The 16,820-nt window shown below is 45.6% G+C and overlaps 3 protein-coding genes and 1 non-coding gene across 7 annotated transcripts; 3 read left to right on the top strand and 1 right to left on the bottom strand.

Moving 5' to 3' along the window:
- Positions 1 to 257: 257 nt before the first annotated feature.
- On the bottom strand, positions 258 to 5,737 carry LOC135258054 (monofunctional C1-tetrahydrofolate synthase, mitochondrial-like). The gene is made up of 7 exons (XM_064341252.1): positions 5,378 to 5,737; positions 3,370 to 3,454; positions 3,132 to 3,182; positions 2,930 to 2,983; positions 1,444 to 1,568; positions 879 to 1,036; positions 258 to 406 (listed from the first exon to the last, which is right to left on the bottom strand). Exons 1-7 carry the CDS (start codon positions 5,614 to 5,616, stop codon positions 258 to 260), a joined length of 861 nt encoding a protein of 286 aa, XP_064197322.1. The 5' UTR covers positions 5,617 to 5,737.
- Positions 5,738 to 5,960: 223 nt separating this feature from the next.
- stx11b.1 (syntaxin 11b, tandem duplicate 1) lies at positions 5,961 to 12,264 on the top strand. Of its 2 annotated transcripts, XM_064340508.1 has the most exons (3): positions 5,961 to 7,433; positions 7,518 to 7,609; positions 9,440 to 12,264. In XM_064340508.1, exon 3 carries the CDS (start codon positions 9,442 to 9,444, stop codon positions 10,456 to 10,458), a length of 1,017 nt encoding a protein of 338 aa, XP_064196578.1. In that variant the 5' UTR covers positions 5,961 to 7,433; positions 7,518 to 7,609; positions 9,440 to 9,441; the 3' UTR covers positions 10,459 to 12,264. The 2 variants fall into 2 exon arrangements, with proteins under 2 accessions (XP_064196578.1, XP_064196577.1); XM_064340507.1 differs by lacking the exon at positions 5,961 to 7,433 and having other exon boundaries at positions 7,450 to 7,609.
- A 196-nt stretch (positions 12,265 to 12,460) lies between these two features.
- On the top strand, positions 12,461 to 15,413 carry LOC135257608 (syntaxin-11-like). Of its 3 annotated transcripts, none has more exons than XM_064340511.1 (3): positions 12,461 to 12,818; positions 13,750 to 14,019; positions 14,271 to 15,413. In XM_064340511.1, exons 2-3 carry the CDS (start codon positions 13,763 to 13,765, stop codon positions 14,893 to 14,895), a joined length of 882 nt encoding a protein of 293 aa, XP_064196581.1. In that variant the 5' UTR covers positions 12,461 to 12,818; positions 13,750 to 13,762; the 3' UTR covers positions 14,896 to 15,413. The 3 variants fall into 3 exon arrangements, with proteins under 3 accessions (XP_064196581.1, XP_064196580.1, XP_064196579.1); XM_064340510.1 differs by having other exon boundaries at positions 12,462 to 12,818; positions 13,737 to 14,019; XM_064340509.1 differs by having other exon boundaries at positions 12,462 to 12,818; positions 13,722 to 14,019.
- A 1,055-nt stretch (positions 15,414 to 16,468) lies between these two features.
- Positions 16,469 to 16,551, top strand: trnal-uaa (transfer RNA leucine (anticodon UAA)). Its single transcript has one exon. It is a non-coding gene; the product is annotated as a tRNA-Leu (tRNA).
- Positions 16,552 to 16,820: the final 269 nt, after the last annotated feature.

Genomic DNA, 16,820 nt, shown 5'->3' with positions numbered 1-16,820 from the left:
GGTCAGACGTACGATGCTCAGCGTTAGAATAAGCGTGTAAAAATGACCTGTTCAGGAGGCCGATCGCGATCAGTTTGTAAGCTCACGCTGATGGCACTCAGTTGGCGGTATCTGGGGGTTTCTCCCCCAGTTTGTAAGCTCACGCTGATGGGACTCAGTTGGCGGTATCTGGGGGTTTCTCCCCGGTTTTAACTCACGTGATGGGGGCTCAGTTGGCGGTATCATGGGGGTTTACCTGTGTTCTGCAGACTGTGTGCTCAGGGCTCCGCTGCTCCGCCATGCCCGTGGCCTGTTCTCAGGCTGCAGGTGCACTCCAGGGCTGCTCCCCCCATGCCACTGGGCCGCATCTTGCCCTGGCCACTAGGGAGTCTGTTCTCCCAACCATCATCCTTTCGTCCATCAGAGTCTGTCCCAAAACCATCAGTCCGTTACAGTGCCATCAGAGTCTGTTACGTTACCATCAGTCTTACGTTTTCATCAGTCTGTTACGTTATCATCAGAGTCTGTTACGTTGCCACCAGTGTCCATTACGTAGCCATCAGTCCGTTACATTACAATCAGAGTGTTACTTGCAACCAGTGTCCATTACGTACCATCAGTCCTGTACATTACCAACCAGAGTGTTAATTAACAAATCCTGCAGTACTATCAGTCTGTCACATTACCACAGATCTATCACATTAACCAGAGTCTACTGCATATACCATCAGCATTACCATCAGGTCTGTCCCTTAAATCTTTTTTACCACTATGATATGCACTGTTGCATGTACAAAGCAACAACCTTTATCAGGACTTGTGGACAGCAACAACCACATGCAAATGTATTTATCATGGGAGCATTTGAGAGAAAACTAATTTCATGGTGCTGCAGGTACAGCAGGTTGGTTCTGCGGGTGGCAGTGACTTCGCGCGCGAGGTCTGGCCGTCCTCACCGTGTCTCCCAAGGAGTTCCACCACCGCGCTGGCGACCGGCGGAACAAAGCTCTCCACCACGTCTCCGCGGACCAGCCTCCCGATGTTCAGGTCTGTCACACTGGCACACACACACGCATACACACACGCACAACACACACCGTTAATGTAAATGTTAATGTAAATCACAAAAAAACCACCAATTATTCAAAGGTCAGAGGTCATACCAAACTCAAATGGTCTGAAAGCCGATTCATCCCATAACTGTAATATATCACAATATAAATGTGTAAATGTGTTGCCTTTTTGTAAAAGTGATATGGATATTTCACGGCTGTTTATTATGTATTTAAAAACACCGCGATGTCTGAAAGCAGCATGTCTAATGTGTCTAAATCACTGCACTTTAACCAAAAATAAAATAACGAACATCATAAAAGAAGCAGGGGAAATATTCGACGCGTTAATTAAAAAATTAAGGCACGCGACTGGACAGCGCTTTGGAGTGCCGGCTGGCCGCTCGCTCACCCGTCGACGTCCTTCTCCGGTTTCAGCGAGTCGAGCACCCGGCGCGTGAGAGAGGGCTGCGGGAGATGCAGCGCCACGCCGTGCACTTTGCAGTCCTCGTTCAGCTTCAGCACCTCCTCGATTATCTAACAGATACCGCAGCGCAAAGACGCCGTGCACTTTGGGCTACTTACAGTTACACGCGACTACTCGATAAGACCGTGCGCAGACCGGTTCAAACCCGCCCGCATCAAGCTGCACCTCACAGTTGGGCTTGACTTTTACATTACATTTACATTACACTTATTTAGCAGACGCTTTTGTCCAAAGTGTACAAAAGTTGGTTTATCTTTTTTTTTCCACCTTTTTTCCCCCTTTCAGCATAATGGAACAAATCAGACGTCACAGTTTCCTGTGGCTCAGGCTTGTCTTTCAGGTAAGTGACCTTTCATTGATTTGCCTGGTTTTATTACCCGATTGGCAAATACATTTTTCCAGTTAAACATCCCATTTTAGAATTAACTTCGACCCTTAAACCCTCATGCCACAGCAAACTAAGTGGCAAAAGGCCAGGCTGAATTTAACTACACTGTGAATGTGCTTTGTACTTAAGCAAGCCATCGTTTTTGGCTGGACCGCAACAGCGGGGCCAGCCCTACAAACGCGAATGTCTGTGACTGACTGAGTGACCGAGTGATGAAGTTACACCATTGGTCATCCGGAGAGGTCCAGCCATATATTAGGTTTTGACCTGGTCTTGTTTTATTTAAAAACTCTTCATGGTTTTCAGATTGCAGTAAGGCTGTATGGGCCTGACACTGAGTTTCAATTTACTATGACACTAGCACTTTCCTCTACTCTATTTCTTTGTGGGGTGAAATTTATTTTTAAGGTTTTCACACTGTCGCTAGAGAAGGTGCATCATATTGCATTAGAAATTTAAGAACATGTGGGGGGGCGGGGGGGGGGAGAGGTGAGAGAAGTAAATGGCATGGGGGGGGGTGGGGGGCTTAAAATGTTTTGGAGTGGCAGAGCACTAAGGTTATGAGCCAAGGCGACCTTGAAGAGCAGTTATCTTCACCGCCCACAGTACTGATTTGACTTAACAGGCAGGCACTTGTGATGAAAATAGCGCCATCTGGTGACTCGGATGGGAAATATGTGAAAGGTCACAGTCCCAGGCAGCTGTGAGCTTGTGAACCCAGTGAACCAATCACCTCTGCCCTTGGGGCTTAAGAGAGAGACACAGCACAGGGCCTGTGAGGTCAGTAGCGTATATATATATCAGCCTGTCAGAGGAATTTTCAGAAAGGCAAATATGTGGACGCTCTCTCCACATGAAAGGATAGCCTGAAATAGCCGGTTTCTACCAATCAAAAAGAGAGCTAAAATGAAGTCCTGAACAAACAGAATTTTTAACTACAAAGGGAGCAATGGGGAGCCTGAAAAAAAATTCTGTCCAATAATACACTTCTCAGTTTGCTGATTTAAAAAAAATTAAATTTACCTCATCTTCAGTACATTCCTTTGGCAAACTGATTTGTATGACATCCAGCCCAATCTGGAAAGGGGAAAGAAATAAAAAAAACAATAATAATAATCAGAAATGTTTTTAAACCATTGTGTTCATTCATGAGTTTCCAGCACTTCGAAACAGAAGGTTCTGGAAGACAGGTAAAGAGATCAGGGGCTCAAACGACACAACTCACCTTCCCGGCCAAATTCTTGTTAACCTCCACCAGGGCGTCATCCTCCCCAGCCTACGGGGACGACACAGAACCCAAGACAACTCAAAACGGGATGCAAAACACGGGAGCTAGCCGTTCGTTCGGTCGCTGTCCCGACAGCCCCCCCATGTCAAGCAGGGCCCGGGCGGCAGTGTTTTCAGAACTCGTTATACGAATGAACACAGGACGCGCGCGGTCTCGGAGAAGCCCACGGTCTTACCTGGATGATGGCGAGTACAGGTTTGAGCGCCGGGTAGCGCTTCTGTAAAGACGTGATCTCCTCCTTGGTCCTCTGCATGAGCTCCCTACCAGAGAAGAGCGCTAACATTTACACTGGACTGACTCGAAAACCCAGAGACGCCTTTCACGGTGGAAAAGCGAGAGATTAATTCTGAAAACAACAATTTGATGCGATGTACCTGCACCAAAAAGGAGAGCCTTGCCTATCCAAACATCACTTTTACACCAAAAAAAAAAAAATGTTATGCAAATAAACAACAACAATAATCAGCCCTGGGTCGAAGGTACAGTCATTCTGAAATCAGTTCCTCCTGAATACAGGTAAACATGTATTGTGAGGTGTACTGTGTGTCAGGTGTTGCATTCACATTAAAAGCGTTTTGGAAATGACAGATAATAAGATGGTGACCCCCTTGTCTCGCAGAACAGCCGTTAAATGCGCTGGATGTCAAACACACACGGAGCAGAATCTAGGGGACTGCAGACACCGTTTAGCTGAATGAAACTGGGATCTGAAGAGTTAAATCCTTGAAGGGATCTGAGAATTTATGGGCTGGGAGAACCCTGATAGCCTTGGAGGAACAAAGGCAACAAAAAATGCTGAACAAAATGAATGTGATAAAAAAAAATACTAACAATGATAGGCCTGCCTGACATCTGAAACATTGTGGGCCAGTTTCGCAGAGACGGGTTAAGTCTAGTCCTATAGGCCTAAATTCTATTTTCAGTGGGGGAAAACTCTGTTTAGTCCAGGACTAATCTTAACCTGTGTCTATGAAACAGGTCTTGTAAGTGCAATACAATGGCGCCCATAAACGCTGAAGTCAAATGCAAGCAATTGCAGACCAGTGGAATTAAAACCTACAGTTAATCGTTTTGAGTGCTTATTTTTTGAAAGCATGTCTGTGCCTATCTAACAACGATTAAAAGCGAGACCGTGATATATGCCGTTTCCAGCACTTTTTTTTTTAAATAAAAAAAAACATGTTTGTTTTAAAGGTGCCGTTTAAAAACAGCGAACAATTTTTATTTGTACATAACGTGGGACTGTTTTATATCTTGGCCATAGGGACAAGTCAACAAACCTGGCTACCGCAGTAGGCTACTGTGTTATAATCTCCAAGCCTGGCGCTTGCAAAGGTTGGCTGCCACGTTGCTACACTCAAGGGTTAAAAGGAGAGGGCTTCCGAACAGCTGAGGGAAAATGGCGTAAATTAACCTTGTCACAAGTATAATTAAGTCACCCGCAATCCCAGTGACAATTCCAAACAAAAAACGACGCAATTGTGTTTTATTATTATTATTTATAAGTAACGTAGCACATAGAAAACACAGTGGATTTCAAATAAATGTGCAAATGTTGAAAGCCAACGTGAACAAAACACTTAATCTAGCTACTCTATTTAGCTAAACGATGTTGCGTGTTGATGTTGCTCGCTGCAAGCAAACACGTGTTCATTAGAGTTTTATAAAGAAGATCGTAAACCTACTACAACGAGGGGGCACGTGATGTGGGCGAAGTAAGAACATCAGAATATTACATCATCTGACCCCCACCTATTCGAAAATATTCATTCCACGAGGGTGACGGGCTCGCTGCCAGTTAACATCTACAGCGCACATATTTATATAAATATAGGTCAATATTCGTAATTCGGAGCGCCTCATGCTTCAACCAAACAATGAACCGAGTAACGGTTCCACTCGTTGTGATAACTCAAAACTAGTAGATAGTAAATAGCGAGCACGTGTTTCTCACAGTAAGTCATAAAAGCGAATGAATGAAATACTTCAGTTAGCATTCATTTGATTGGGTTACGCAGCCTGCTAGCGCACGAGACTGCTGCAACTTGTGGATCAGGAAGTGGCCGGCTCTTTGTGCTAACCGAGTACAAGTAGCCTACAAATACAGTAGAATGACACAAAAGTAACTCCGATAACGAGGAAACATTTTAAACGACTTATGTTACATGAGAGATAAGTCTTACCTGAGAGATATGTCATACGACGAAGCAGCGGCTTGTTCATGGTGTTTTCCGAATTTGACTGCCGCTCCCGCAGACCTACCGCCGCCGCTAGAACTGCCATCCCGGGTGAATATCTGGCTGCTACCGACCCGCACCGATGTCCCCTTGGAGGCAAAAACTCGGACACCGGTTCGCGGCCGGCTCACCGATCCAGTGGGAAAACCACGGCAAGCGTTGCGAAATGCGCCGGATAATCTCATGGTTATACAAGGAAGGCTCTAGCAGTGATATTGCGAACGTCCAGGAAGACACAGATGGCTACAGATGCATCTACACCCCAGGCAGTTGTGTGTAGCAAGCCACAATAAGCGTCAAGAAGCGGCGCTACGAACGGCAGGCGGTCAAACGAATTGCCTGACACGAACACGTATTTGCGATGATTCAATTAATGAAATAGGTCGGATTCATTATAACATTGGTTAAACTCATTAAATACGAGCGCTACGGACCATAGTCAATATAGCTACACCTCATGTAATGTATATCTTAAAACTTTCAAAGTAGCAACTATTTGATATTTAAATAATTTGTGATATGGATTTGAATGCCAATCAGTCTCACAGTTCCAGTTTAATTTTTTTTTAAATGTTAAACTGAATGGAAATACATTCGACTGGGCTACCGAAAACCGGATTCAGACTATTGTTATAGAGATACGTTCAAAGACCATTTTGGGATTTGCATACATTCCATTTTGTGAGATAAGCGTTTATAACCTAATTATACAACTGTGTGGATAAGTATGGTTTTCATAAACAATTTGTCGATCTAAAACGAGAAGAGCGAAATAATGGAATGTGAACACGGGTGGAAATGCATCTCCTGTAATACTGAGTCGATAAACTTGATCCAAACGTTTAAAGACAAATCTGTGTCCTGTAATGACCCCAGTCTAATAAAAACCACCGGGTACCGTCACTGTAATTATGTAAATTGGTGAACTGCGTTCTCCAATCTCGGTCTGATCACGGTCGGATCATGTGCCAATCGGTCCCTCTCTCCAGCTCTGATATCTGAAGAAGCAAGCCCAGTCACATTAATGTATGATCACATTCGTGCACATGAATTCATTTAAATAACAAAATTATCCAAATCATTACCGGACATTTGAGCATGGTGTGCCGGGGTTTCTCGTTGTTCAGCACTTTAAAAAGTTGTCTAAACAACTCAAATCTCCTATTTTGAGTCTATACTAGTTGTGATTTTGGTCACAGTTTGAATTAAAGGTTAACTCAAAATTAAAACAACAGACCGGGAGCCACGAGGCACCAGCAACCACACACCAGGAGCAGCAGAATCCTAAGCAGGAACACTACCCCTGTGTCTGGGTAGGACTTAACTCAAAAGGGGCCTCCAAAAAAAATTATGCCTCCAATAGTTTAGAGTGGGTCCCAGCCACAGGCTCATCAAAGGCCGGACTCCTAAATCCCTGGGGATGCTAGAGAAAATGTTGACCAGCAGGGGGCAGCAAACTCACCACCATGTTACAATATAACACCGATGTATCTCTTTTCATCTACTACATGAAATACATGAATACTGTAAAATTTACCGTGACTTGCTGGCAGTAATTAGCTTATAAGTTACTTTAATACATATCGCAGAATGCTTACTCCAATTGTTATTACAGAAATAATTTCAGTAATGTAATTGTTATTACTGTAAAGATACTGCGAAATGTAGGTCTTGGGTTATTATCATATTTTAAAATATATAAATATGTCTCAGTTGATCTGTTCGGGTCGAGATTTATGCTCGCTGGTATAAATCCTAAACACATTCTTATTTTACCTATAGGCCTATATAAAATGTACGGACATTTATTTTATTTATTTATTTAAAAATGACTACTTCAAATTAATCTCACAACTTCAGTTTTCCGGATACAGTGACTCGTTAATACCAGTCCGCGCGAAACTAAAAAAAACCTGCCATAACGGCAGTCCACTGACTTGACTGGTCGCGCGAGGTGCGCCGAAACCACCTCGACCTCATTCCAGAGTGACGCTGTTATAAGGTAAGGCAATGCAGGTTCAGATCTAAACATAGTCCTGTTTTTCCGTGCCGATGACATTCTTTTGACTCTATCCTCGCCTGTCAGGTTGACAGGTCCGCAGTCACAGAGTTAGCGAATGAGGAGAATGGCATCGGACTTTGGATTCTGAAGAGCAACTGTTGATTTCAGAGATTCAGGTATCGTTTCATTTCCTTACAGTGCTGTGTTTTAAAGTTACTAATATAAACTCATTGAATGTCAATGTGTATAGCAACCTCTCAGCTTTGACAGTGAATGGCAGCGATTTAATTATGGTCGTGCGTATTTGAGGTCGATTTGCAGTGAAAACTCAGTTCTCTCTCGCTGATTATATATGGCATGAAATATTGTGCACTACATCGGGCATTTTAATATTTTGTTCGCTTTGAAGGAAAGTGGCCGTTAAGTTTTGACGAACATATGAACATCATGCAGCCGTTTGTTATACAGCCGCTGGTAATCAAAAAGTTAGAATTCGCCTTCGTATTAATTTTTATTTGCGAATAAAATGTAATTTCTTTCACACTCTTGTGTCATATAATAACGACGAAAACAAACTGCGCAAAAGGAAGGAAGTTCTCTATCAAACCAGCTCTGCAAACCTGTTTTCTGAGACTGTGACGGTACTCGTCAAACATGAAGGAATTCAGGAATTCGTTAGGCAATGCTACGCTGTTTATTTCTCTCGCTTGTTGTTATTCCCACGATAGTTTCTTCTTTTGTTTTATGCATTTAAAACAACGACAGCAACGTCCGATTTCTAGGAAAGGTTATGCTACGTAAAATATATCTATTAATAATAATATTTCGAAAGATGGACGAGAATACCAGAGCGCGAAAGCTGAATAACGAAGTATAATGCTGGCGTGTGGTTTTACACCAGGGAGCTCTCACATAAGCCTTTGAAAGCCGTGCAGTCTGTTGGTTTTAGATCTTAAGTGCTTCATTTAAAAGCACTGACATGGCTAAAGAGTCTTCATTAGTGCTTCATTCAAACCCCAGACTTGGGTACGGATTCCACGCACGTAGTTTCCAAGTTATAGAATGAAATAGCAGCAGACACCACAGCATTGTAGTAGTGCTGATCTAAGATCAGGTTACCCTAGTCCATAGGTGTAGATCTTTTGGGGCGCAGGGATACGTCCCCTCAATATTTAGAACACGTGCATTTGCCCCCCCCCCCCCATAAAAACATGAAAGAAGCATTTCCACCATCAATTGATGCAGAAACGGCACAAATTGGTGCGTAAAAAATCACCAGAATGCAGGAAATGAAGTGTTTGATGCTCAAAATTTCCTGGGGGAGGACCCCTAGCTTAATGTGTCCCCCCCCCCAATGTTGAAACAAAACCTACGCCACTGCACCACCGCATTGTTTTTTGAGTAGGAGTACTGATCTAGCATCAGGTTTCCCTGAGTCGACATCCCAAACTCATCCATTGTGAGCTAAGAGCCTGAACTGATCCTGGATCAGCGTCTCGTGCTTTGAGACGCTCGGTCGGTGCAGGCGCAGCGATCTTAGATGGTTGCGGTGTTCGCACGCCTTTTGCTCCCAAAGTGGAATGTCGCACGGCGAGGCGACTTAGGGACCTTTGCCACATGAAAAGGAGCATTTACCAGGCGGTCACAAACCCAAAAGCCTGCCTGTGTGTGGCATGTGTCAATGTCGGAAAATGCAGTTCTGTGTAGGAAACGGACATGATTTCGAGTTGTTCTTGTCCTGACACTTGCCATAAATTACTGGACATGGCTGTTCAAGTCTTGGAACACGCCGTGAAATTTAAGTACGGGCAGAGTCCACAAATTTGAGAAATCCAGAAATCCCCTGATCTCAGACTTGGACCGAGACTGTGCCAAAGTTTTTGCAAATATGCGTTTTAGCACGGGGAAGCTACTGCTACACCCCAATTTTCACTGAAATTTAACAGGTGGGATATCTTCCAAAAAAATTACAAATGTTTCATGCGGTGCTTCCTTTCCTCTTCCAGACATGAGGGATCGAATGAGCAACCTGCAGGACGTGCCCGAAGATGATGAGCACGGGACGTCCGACGGGCAGGGGACCTCCAAAGGGGTCGGGGCGTCCAACGGGGTCGGGACCTCCAAAGGGGTCGGGGCGTCCAACGGGGTCGGGACGTCCAAAGGGGTCGAGGCATCCAACGGTGTGGTACAGGCCCAGCCCAAGCCCACGTCCGAAACGTTCAGCACCGTGGACCTGGAGGACGTCCCCCAGCAGGCGGTGGTGTTCGACAACGACGGGACCCTGGACGGCGTCTTCGACGAGGCCCAGACCGTGCGGCGGGAGATCCAGCTAATCTCCCTGGACGTCGTCAAGCTGAAGGACCACAACGCGCGCATGCTGACCGAGGTGGGCGACACGCCCGCCCTGAAGAAGGACTCCAACGCCATCGCCGGGGAGATCAAGGCGCGGGCCGAGGCCGTGCTGACGCGCCTGCAGAAGATGGACGCCCGCGGCAAGGAGCTGGAGGCCAAGCACGGCGTCAACGCGGCGGTGGTGCGCGTGGCCCGCACGCAGTACATGTGCCTGAGCAACAGCTTCCGCGACGTCATGTTCGACTACAACGAGACCGAGATGTCCTACAGGGAGAGCTGCAAGAACCGGCTGCAGCGGCAGCTGGAGATCGTGGGCCGGGAGGTGACGGGCGAGGAGATCGAGGAGATGATCGAGAGCGGCGAGTGGAACGTGTTCAGCGACAACGTCCTGACGGAGGGCAAGACCTCGCGCTCCGCCCTGGACCAGATCGAGAGCCGCCACAAGGAGCTCCTGGACCTGGAGAGCCGCATCCAGAGCATCCACGAGCTCTTCCTGGACGTGGCCATGCTGGTGGAGGAGCAGGGCCCCATGATGAACACCATCCAGGCCAACATCCACAGCACGGACGCGGACATCCAGGAGTGCATGGTCAAGCTGGAGAGGGCCAAGAGGTACGACAAGAACAACCCCTTCAAGAAGATGTTCTGCGGCTGCTTCCCCTGCTACAAATGAGCCGATTGGCTTTTGCAAAAGACCGAATTAAATGAGCTTTTGCGTTGAGACTCACCATTGCAGGCCAAAATGCTTTGGCTTGTGACTTTTAAAGCTGTCTGACCATCGACTGACAAAGGGAAATATAAATGATTTCTTACAAGTTTAATTTTAGCTGCTCAGAGACAAAACTGATTGCCACAAAATTTTCAGTGAAAACCCTGTAATCATGATTTAACCCATACGCTACGCCAGATGCTTGAAGTGAACATCTGATACATGTCAACATCTTAAAATGATGTCATTGTGGTATTGCATATTAATTTTAAATTAATCATTATCAGTCCACAAAAAAAAGGCTACAGCAATTCATAGTTTTGTACCGAACTACCAAACTGTTAAGCCTGCTTTGAGAAGACTGTATGTAATTCACTAAATATTCACAAATATGAAAAACAGGAATTAACATACTAATTCATGAATGACTTCAGTGATAACCAGAGTTACAATCTCAGTTTTTTCTCTCTCGCAAAAGCTTGTCTGAATCTAAGAACAGTCTTTGATCCAGAGGGTGAACTCTTTTGTAAATGTAAACACAAGACACACCTGTTACTTTGCAGTCATCTGATCCAAAGTATTTTTTTCTGTTACGACATGTTTTCAGCATTTTCTCCCACAGCTTCCTTTTGCTCAAATCTGCCTATTTCAAACAGAGTCGAAAGTTTGTCCGCGGACCATGGACAATACCAGTCATTTTGCTCTGTTTCAACGGCGTAGGGTTTTTTTTTTGGGGTTTGCAGAGTTGACACAAACAGAACTAACATGGATGAGTGGCGAGGCTGTTTGGAGTTTTTCGAAAGACATAGTCTGCCACCCAGAAGCTTCACTATGTCATTGCAACTTTTAGTGTGCGAGTTCCTGTCATACCTGTTGCACAGCATGTGACGTTTTCAGGGGACTAGAAAGCATGTCATGTGACACGAAACAGGAAGTTTACTGTGTGTTTATCATGTCTGGAAACTTCCAGAATTGCGTGTTGGACACTATAATAAAGTGAATGGTTGAAATATCCACACAAAAATGTTTTGACACAAATGTTTTTTTGTTTTTTCTTTGCTGTTCTTTGTATCAAGTGTGATTTATTTTTTTTTAAATTAAAAATAGTACATGATGTTTGAAACTGGCTGGGGTGGGGTGGGGCAGGAGGGTTTTTATCGGTTTCTTAATTTTATGGTTTATGGCAAGATAAACCTGAACTCCAGGAGTGAAGGTGTCCGCCCCTGGGGGAAAAGCAGGTCAGGTGGGCTAATTTACTAAGCAATTCCGCAATTTTCGCGTTTCCATTTCTATACATTGCAGGAGCACCCGTGATGGTCCGCCCACAGTGGCCCAATCACCCTGTCGAGGGAACAATGGCCACTGTGATGGTAACGCAGGTGCTAAACGGCCGTTTGCCTAACCTTGACGTGCTACTGGGATGTAAATGAGACTTCCCGAGACACCAGGATCCACTGACCAGGCAAACCAGTCCCAGGGTGCTGGAACATTTAAGGACATTCAAAGTCCTCCGGCCAATATTCCTTACGTCAACATCCGCCCATCCCCATTTCTTCTGAAAATTCTGGGGTTCACGAATCCTAATGTTGCAAGAATGACAGAACTTGTGCCATGAACCGGATGGAGACTTGCAAATGAGTCATTTCTTTTCTTGAATCCGATATTTAAGTTAGGCAGTGACACTTAATTTATTTGTGTATTTAGGTGTGTGTGCAGGTTGAAAAATAACATGAATTAAATATTTGCACAATAAAGAATGCACTTATCGAAGACCAAGGCTACATGATTTCAGAAACCTTAATTGATCAAGATTGGTTGTAATAAAAGCCCTGTCCCTGATCTCAGGGACCTCTCGTGGGGAAATTATCGTCCATTGCCGTCACAGGCCAGTACAACACCAGCGTCTGACCCTTGTCAGCATCCGTCAAAACATGGCCTAGCAACCCCTTATATAGTTGATACGGGTCACACGTGTTACGAATTATTGTTAGTAGCCAGGCGTGTCGCGGGGGTTGGTCCCTGCAGTCGTTACCCTTAACCAGTCGGTTAAATCGAAGTTCGAGTCCTTTACCGGCTTGCCGTCGCATTCCACGCCTTTGACGACATTATGATGCGTGTTAAAAATGCTCGCGTTTGATGTGACCCGGGAAAAGTGTCCTTCCGTCATAGATTACCATCGGTTTAGCAGCTGTGGTGAGCTCCACCCCGGACTCGTCCATGAGCTGTAACTTCCTTCTGGCGACAATATTTAGAAGCGAAGAAAAATAAAACGGTCGGTGTCTCGTCTTAAATGTACATGAGTGCACCACGTTCCCTGAGTTAAGGTAAAGTATTATTTTGAGTTTTTTTTGGTCATTTTAATTATCGGTGTTTCAGCCTACCTGATTTCACCGCGGTTTTAATTTTTGTGATACCGAGAAAGTATAAATGTTAACTTCAGGCAGGTGATGTGCTTGCGTTTCCTCCACTGAATAACTTAAGACTTAAAAACATCTTCCTGGGGTCGCTTGGTTACCTGAGTCTATTTAATTGATAAATACATAATATGGCCCCGAAGCATTGAGAAGCATTTTCTTGTGCATCGCGTTACAGTGCAGCCTCAATTTATGACGTTCCTTAATTTATGAACTTGCATTTATAATTATTAGTTTAAACTGGGTTAGGCACAGAATTCGGTGACAGGTTGTTTCTGTTCCTCGCGCTCTCCTTGTGAGGATACGGGGGCAGTATACTTCATGATGTCCTAGTCAATCTGGCGCTGTAATGTTCAGTGCTGACTAAGCATGGACATCTCTGTCCAAAAAGTAATGGCAGCTGCTTGGGAAAAATTGACCCAACTGGGTCCTGGTTAGCTATTTAGCAAGAGCTGATTGGACAGATAATAGGCCTATTAATTCAATTGTGGGTGGGCTAATGTGTCCAACAACAGCACGTGAAACATGAGGTGCGCATTTAACCACCTGTCCAGAGCCCAGAAGGATTTTGGTCTGAAAACACAGTCCGTTTCTGGTCTTATGTATGAAGTGGAAATTGGATAACCTGACTACACAATCTTCCGTTTGTCCCTTAGTGTCAAACATCTGGTTCTGAAAGATATTTTTCATTAAATCTTAATTCAGCGTGGAAAAAAATTGCTGTTAAATGGGTGGAGCGATTGATTTTAAGGTGTAAGATCACATCTGTGTTTAGAATGTTCTGTACTGAACATTCTAATGCTGATGTCACAGTCACCACTGGAGAAGGCGTGATTCTTAGGGCTGCAGGTGGGATGAGAGACAGGCTCGGCGACCTGTTGGCGGTCGCTAAGGACTCCGGCGAGGACGAGTTCGAGTTCGAGTTCAATGGCGGCGTGAACGGCGGGAAGGAGCTGGACCCCCTGGGCGCGGCGTTCGACGAGGACCGCGCCATGGACGGGGTCTTCCAGGAAGTGCAGTCCGTGCGACAGGAGATCGCCCTCCTCAGGATGGATGTGAAGCGGCTGGGGACGCAGAACATGCGCTTCCTCACCTCCGTCCGCCGCATCAGGTTTGAATAAAGTTTTTATTTTTTGAAATAACTCATTAAAGGGATCGACACGGTGAACTACGGAAGATTTTTTTTTTTCCGGGTTGAATTCTGTCAGGAGGGCAAGGGGGGAACACGGGTGACGATTGGTTTTTGAGGTAAATTCCGCACTGACGTCCGGAAGTATCGATGCCTGCAAGTAGGGTTTTGTTTCCACTAATCACCCTGGCTCAACTGGCGACTACCCCTGAGGTAAAGTACTGTCTCATCAGCGCCATCAAGCGTGACGCCAACTCCATCGCCCGGGACATCCGGGCGCGGGGCGAGTCGGTCTACGCCCGCCTGCGGGCGCTGGAGGCGCGGCGGCGCGGGCTGGAGGAGCGGCGCGGGGCGGACTCGGCGCTGGCGCGGATCGCGCGCTCGCAGCACGCCGCCGCCGCCCGCGCCTTCCGCGACGCCATGGCGGAGTACGGCCGCGCCGAGGCGGACCAGCGCGAGCACTGCAAGGCCCGCATCCGGCGCCAGGCGGCCATCGCGGGCCGGCCCCTGACGGGCGAGCAGCTCGAGGAGATGATCGAGACGGGCCGCTGGGACGTCCTGGGCGGGGACGGGGGCGTGGTGACGGAAGGGCGGGGCTCGCGAGCGGCCCTGGCCGAGATCGGGCGGCGCCGCCGCGAGCTCCTGGACCTGGAGGCGCGGGTGCGAGAGGTCCACGGCCTGTTCCTGCAGATGGCCCTGCTGGTGGAGGAGCAGAGCTGCGCCCTGGAGAGCATCGAGGCCAACGTCTGCTCCACCCAGAACCACGTGGGCCGGGCCAGGGCCTGCGTCAAGCGGGCCGTCCGGTGCAAGAGGAGGAACCCCTGCAGGAGACTGTTCTGCTGCTGTTTGAACCGGTAGAGTGAGTGTGAGTGTGAGTGTGTGAAAGGGGTGAATGTTGCTGGACAAAGGCTGCAGGACTGTCCATGCGACCAATAACCTTCTCCAAGTTTGTTCAACCTCATGAGCAGAACCACTGCAGTACAGTATGTGTCTTGAGTTCATTTCAGTTTTTAGCACAGTTTTAAATGCAGACGTGTTGAGTCTGCATTGTTGGAGCGCTTTTTTCTTTTCTTTTTTTGTGCTTCCTTTTCATTTTGTATGATAATGAAATGCACTCAGATTTAAAGTGGTTGCATGCCATTTACATCCTGCAGCAGTCTCAATGACAATGTCCATTTCACAGGGTATTATGTCATGAAGTAGGAAGATGAAAGGACTGTTCCTTCTCAATGCTAGGAAGCTCTGACCTTCTCCGATTAAGAGTGCTGTATTATGAGATCTATTATGTGAATCTGTAATATATTAGTATGTAGTTAAAATATAAGCTGGATGTTTTAATGTTGTAAATGGGTAATAAAATATCTTTTTATACTCTGCCTGCCCTTTCGTTAGAAGTGCATCTCATGCTTGTAAGGCCCTGATATTCTAGCCGTAACAAAAAGAGAGACTTTGCGAAACTGAGGACTGCTGTTGGTCACATCTGCAACGAGGCTGTTGCTATGTTAAATTAATTAATGAATTTATTTCGAGGGGGAACAGTGTAGCAGTGGCTATCCAAACTAGCTAACTAGCTAGCCACCGAATGGCTAACTGTGTGTGGCTTCACGCACATGTTTGGATTTGCATTGTGACATCACACTAATATCGACCACACGGCTGTGGCAGAGGTTCGAAACACCGCCCACTGCATACTGTATACTACATACTACATACTACAGTTAGGTCAAATCACTGTATACTACTAGTATAGTAGGCAGTTTCTAATACAGTGCGCGCGCGTGTCTGTGTGGGGTAGTGGTGCTCAACCGAACTCTATGGTGCACTCTTTGCCAAGCGCGTTCATTTTAGCGGCATGTTCGGGTCTAATAAGTTGCTCAATAACAGCTGCTTAATAAAGAAGCAGTGTGTATTATCCCAGATCAGCCTGGTCTATCAGTGCAATCGATCGCAACAAATTATAAAGCTTCATAGCTTGGTTAAATTACTATTATTCTGTATATCTTTAGCTATTGTCAGTTCGTCAGTTGCTAATCGCAAAAGCCCGCTTGCTATGTTAGCTAACTAGCTAGCTATATTTTGGAGAACCGGGTTTGTACACTTTCTTTCTTACGAAGGCTTTTGAAGCACTTCATATTGGCTAACCAGCTCATGAATGGGTATTTATTTTGCGATAAGTCCTTGTTTTGTCCAGTAACATTACGACTGGTATATGTGTGCTAGCTAACCACGCGGTTTTGTAAGCGATAACCAGCTTAGCCTATTGTAATTTTACTAACCTCCGGTAGGGTATCGTGGAGGGTTTGACAAATAATTTGCGTCACTTTTTATTCTTTTTCATTTTTCTTTTTCCCGGCAACACATGTAAATATAAATTGTGTCCTATATTTTCAGATGTATTTTACTATTTATGGGTACGAACTTCGTCGTATGTACCAGGATGGCCGAGTGGTTAAGGCGTTGGACTTAAGATCCAATGGACGTATGTCCGCGTGGGTTCGAACCCCACTCCTGGTAATCTGTTTTGTTCAATACCCCTTGATTTCTAATTGCTCATACACTATTTAAACAAACTGTCATTCGTTGGCTGATACAATTGTTTCAAATAACATAGCGCTGCCTGTTACCCAACTAATTACACGAGCAGAGACGCTTTCCAGCTAGCCTATAGACTGGATAATAATTGGAAAAAACTCAAATTAGGTTAATTTCTGTTTTTTTTGGGGGGGTTGAAAATTGATCATTATTCAACCCAAAATTATAATCGAAAAAGAAAATTAAAAACT

Source organism: Anguilla rostrata, chromosome 6, assembly GCF_018555375.3.
Source record: "Anguilla rostrata isolate EN2019 chromosome 6, ASM1855537v3, whole genome shotgun sequence".
Classification (NCBI taxonomy): Eukaryota; Metazoa; Chordata; class Actinopteri; order Anguilliformes; family Anguillidae; genus Anguilla; species Anguilla rostrata.
This window is presented reverse-complemented; position numbering and strand designations above follow the sequence as displayed.